The sequence below is a fragment of the Montipora foliosa genome, chromosome 2 (genome assembly GCF_036669935.1).
Source record: "Montipora foliosa isolate CH-2021 chromosome 2, ASM3666993v2, whole genome shotgun sequence".
Lineage (NCBI taxonomy): Eukaryota > Metazoa > Cnidaria > Anthozoa > Scleractinia > Acroporidae > Montipora > Montipora foliosa.
This window is the reverse complement of record NC_090870.1, coordinates 39,059,804-39,064,803: the sequence shown is the minus strand read 5'-3', so window position 1 is coordinate 39,064,803 and position 5,000 is coordinate 39,059,804. Positions and strand designations below refer to the sequence as shown.

The following is a 5,000-nucleotide window of genomic DNA, read 5'->3' as shown; positions in this document are numbered from 1 at the left end:
TGCTTGCTTGTCAATAAAGGTGCATTTACTCTAGATTTTAAATAAGCATCTAATTAGCGTTTTCGTATTGAACTGGTAAGGAAATTTACAAAGCATTGGGAGTCTACAAAATCTAAGAATTATATTGTATAAAATTTTAGAGGACAGCCAACAATTTGTAGCATAATGTTTTCAATTTTGATAGCTTCAACCATAGTTTAGTGTTAATCTATTCGATGGATGACAGCGATCAAAGCTGTCAATGATAACGTTATGAGTTTTGGTCTACCTTTCAACAATCTACAGTCTATGTATGTGTTAAAGTAATAACTATAATTATGTTACATATTACAATATAATTAGCAGCTGTCAGTCATAGTCTAGTTGACGGGTTGCATGATTTTCAAAACCAAAAAGAGAGAGCTGAGTACCTTCCTCGTACCTGACACTGTACCTATTTGTGGACGTGATTTAGGAAATGTGACAATATTATTGGTATGTTATCAAAGAGCACCATAATTTCGCAACTTCTGTTGACAGGTACATCAAAGCACTGGAAGCTATTCGCAAATTCCGACAGGAACAGGTTGGTCTTTCAAGTGTCGCAGTGGCCTTTTCAGCTGTTTACAATATCCCTTTTCACTTTAATCATTAGAGTCAACTGCACTTGAAATTAAAGGAATACTTAAGATAGGATATTGAATGCAAGCAGCATTGTAGCAGATTATATACATGGGTGCTATATCTGGTCCAAGAAAAGGAGGCAGGCTGGTATAGTCATCGTCTGTTCCTCCCACCCATGGGCAAGTGATTTTACAGATGTGACCTGAGTTTCATAGGATGTCAACTTGACTCGGGTTTTTTCCAGCAGGGTTCCAGATGCGTTTGTAAGACATGGTGTCAAGAAGGAATTCCAGTGGGTTAGGCCCGTTTTAAATGTCGCATTTCTCATGTACCGAATCCAATGCAAATGAGCGAAAACAGTAGATTTTATTTCATTTGCATTAGATTCGACACATGTAAAATGCGACGTTTAAAACGGGCCTTAAATTTCCACGACGCCCACCAATTACAGACCATTACAAATTTTCTTTTAATTTCAATTGTTGGGCCATGAAGCTCACCTTGTAGGGTTTTTAACCTGAGACCGACCTCGTTTTTTAAAACGTTGTCCAGGTACTCCGCGGTTTGCCTCCCTCATCTAGCAATACCCTGCTCCGGTATCGACGGTGTAGCAGATACTTCAGGCGCCTTGTATGCTTTTGGCCTGATCTCATTGAAGTGTACCCTAAGTTATTTTAGTCGCTTAGCCTGCAAGAAAGGGTGGTTACATTTGTAGTCTTGTTTCTCCTGTGACATCTGGAGTCAAGTGAACCCACAACTATGAGGATCAAACAATAATTGAATGCCTCATCTTTGTTCAAAACTTACAGGCTCAGACTGTAAAGGAGTATGCAATAGACCTGAGTCATCTCAAAGCAAATAAGGAGAAAGCAGATCAGGTTAAAATGATAATTATTATTTAACTGAAGCTTAATTTTGCATTACTTTGTAAAAATCTGTCTCTGTCAAAGTACCTAACATGCAAAAATAAATACATGCATTTGATCTCGTTAAATCCACGATTTTTAAAAATCGTGGATTTAACGAGATCAAATGGATTTAACGAGATTTAACGTGGATTTAACGAGATCATTTTTAAAAAAATGAACTTGAATATCGCGCCCTTTCCAAATTCTGATGATCTTTGACAAGCCTTCTACAAAGGCTTTGTAAACGATTTTTCATTCTAAAAGGGAAAAACACCAAAATTCCCTTTTAGGACGTCCGCTCGAAAATTTAAATTTGTTTGAATTCTCGCCTGAAGTTAAGTCATAAATTGCTTATTCCAAAACTGAATGACTTTGTTTCGGAGAAAAATGCAAGGGGAAAGTGCCTTAATTTCGATAGATGGGTCATGATAACGAGATGAAGCCTCATTTGCTTATCCGTCGAAAATCATAAAAATAATATGTTAGAGCGAAAGTTTCTGTGCATAGAAATATAGGAGTGGGTTTTTTAGATAATTGCAGCCAGCGTTGATACCATGAAGACCTATAGGTTTGATAGAGCGGTTTTCAATTGAGTGTCGAAAGTAATTAGATAATTAGTTTGCTTTATGATTACTTCAGTCAGTGATTGGTTTAAAGTTCTCAACCAATCAGAAGTGAAACCAAAACCAATCGTGGCTTGCACGTGCACATTTTCCCGCGCTTTGCGTCGGCTACCCGACGCTAATTTCCCTTTCGTTAACAAGCGATGCCACTTTTGACAGTCGATGCCATTCCTAGTAGCCAAGCCTTTTTATTCGGTTAGCTTTCAATAAGATGATAGGATTACCTTCACTTAAATCCTTTAAAATTGCCAATTCGTAGCTGTTGAATTGGCAGAGGATAAGTGCATTTGCCCTTTAGCTATCTAACCGAGTTCGACATCGTTCAATCAACTTGTCCTATTTTTTTTGTAAGGTTTTTCTCAGTTTTTTTTCAGTTGTAAGTGACATACGCTGCTCATCTAGTCTTGTGCAAATGGCATCGTTTGCTTACGAGAGGGAAAATTGCGATTTACTTCGAGGTTTGATTCGTTTACCTGATTGTCTCCGTCCTTTTTGATTGGCCAAAGTAACTACTTTGCTTTTGGTTTTACGACACTCGATTGAAACTCGCTCTCTCTGTTAACCAACGGTTAGCACTGACCGAGGCTTCGAGCGACCGGTCCCAGACTGGTAACCACATCATTAGTGACAATAGGTAACGTAATGCTGAGGATCAACGCTTTTCAAGGATCATCAAAAATAGTAGCATCTGTGTCCTTTTCTTCACAGGATACATGTAACACTGATATTTGGCTTTGTAAAACTTGTAAAAAGTGTCTTACCTCAACTCGCTGTTTTTGCCGTGTTTTGTAGATAGCAGATGAACTCGCTCAAACCCAGGGGAAAGTTGCTGCAACAGAGGATAAAGTCAAGGAACTGAATGAAAAGATTAAACCGACCGAGGTATAGCACTTCAATGACATGATTTCTGGTGCAGCCTGTTACGTAATACACATAGAGGTCTCCAAGTGTCTGTAAAAATATATACACTACAAGAACTGCCTTATAAGAAGCCTGCACTATAGTATATACATGTAACAAGTTCTTGATTTACAAAACAGACAACATACCCGGTTCATGTATGCTCTGGGCAACGTTTAGCAATATCTTAAAAAATCAGCAACAACAACAACAACAAAGCAAAGTGATTATTTTCTTGCCAAATTAAGTTGCAAAGGCATTGCACTTAAAAATCGGCATGAAACCACCAATGTATGCATTCAAGATAATGTCCTGTTAAATGAAAAGTTGTGTTGAAATAAAATGTTATGCAAGCTCCTCATTTGAATTTGGTGCAACATTAGAATCAGCTTTCGGTATGTTGGGATTTAAGATCATAACTGTTTGAATGTTGCTTGATTAATAATGAAAGAAAAGCGGAAAAGTTTTAAGCTGAAAGGAGATTTGAACCCACGTTTTGCAAGAGGCCTTTTGCAACTAACGATCACATGGTACAAAATCCGCCGTGCTGGAGGGCAAGTTCATTATTATTCCCCCACTAGGACATTAAAACAAAGAGACCTGAACCAGTCAAGCTTGGCTTGCCTTTGTTTTAATGTCCAGCATGGCGGATTTTGTACCATGTGATCGTTAGTTGCAAAAGTCCTATTGCTCTACCAATTGAGCTATCGCGCCAACTAGGAGAGGATGTAGATTATGATATGAAGAGACTTAACTAAAGGGGCGTCACTCTTAAAACTACAGAAAGACTATGGTTGTTACAGAAGATTTTTAAGTAAAGAGCCCAACAAAAAGCTTGCTTTGATGGTTCTTTGAATTAACTCTGACATCACTTCGGTCAGAAGGCCCATGCGCAACTAGTCCCAGACCGCTACCGTACGTTTCAGTGAAATGAAAGGAATAGGCGGTTTTTCACGGGATGGGAACCATTTTTCGTAAACTGTAGCATGGAATTTCTATTTGGACAAAAATGGAACTGATAATTTACTTAATCAAAAACGTAAAACAAATGGCGGTTAAAAAACATAATGATAAAGCCCATTTTACTTTTGACTTCACGTTTCGTATGCTACAATATACATCTTCAGAAGTGACGGTTGAACAAATTCAAATATGATTTTTACAATGACTGCAAAATTCTCGCGCGCTCATTGGCCAATTTTTAATGTCAATAAGCGGACAGACACATAATCTTATAATTTATGCGTTTCGAAGAATTTAATTTCTGCAACATTTTGTGAAACGTCGATCTGTCCCTTTTTAACCAATAGAAAGTCTCAGTTTTTTTTCCATTAGCCAATAAGAGAGCGAGGCAAGTTATGAATTTGGTGGCGTCTTCAAATTTGGTGTCAGTCTGCGAATCCACTCGGCTATCGTCTCGTGGATCCACATCTACTTTGACAATGTTATGACGAAATTCATGATCAATAACAAGACAGACGCATGACAAACTGACATCAATTTGTTGAATATTTAACAATTATTCGCCGAAGGCGAAGTGATTATCGGTGAATATTCACCGATAATCACTGAGCCTGAGGCGAATAATTGTTTTAGTATAAATACACAGGTGATTATTTCAAAAAAGAGAAAAAAAAAAAAAAAACATTTCAACGCGAAATCATCTGCACATACAGTGGCAAAACGACTACTGGCAGCCAATATGTCCGTCGAGGTGATTATCGGCTGATAATCCGGGATAGCGAGCCAATGAGAGCGCGCGATTTTGTATAATCACTTGTGTGTTTATACTAAGTAAAATTAAGAAGACTGTTAACTGGAAAGAATAAGATAAAAAATAGTAAGATAAATAGATAGCAGTGAAAACTGTCCGTTTAATAAAGCTAGAATTTTTCACTGCCAACGTTTTCGTTTAACGTTGGTGTAAGGTCGCTTATTAATAAAGTTTCCTTTATTTTACAATGCA

General features: G+C 37.7%; 1 protein-coding gene across 2 annotated transcripts in view; it reads left to right on the top strand.

The window, feature by feature from the left end:
- LOC137993042 (DNA repair protein RAD50-like) overlaps positions 1 to 5,000 on the top strand; it is a 71,432-nt gene that overhangs the window by 13,110 nt on the left and 53,322 nt on the right. For both annotated transcript variants that reach the window (XM_068838698.1, XM_068838696.1), the window contains exons 9-11: positions 520 to 565; positions 1,413 to 1,481; positions 2,927 to 3,016. In XM_068838698.1, coding sequence (XP_068694799.1) covers positions 520 to 565; positions 1,413 to 1,481; positions 2,927 to 3,016 — 205 coding nt within the window. The remainder of the gene's footprint in view (positions 1 to 519; positions 566 to 1,412; positions 1,482 to 2,926; positions 3,017 to 5,000) is intronic.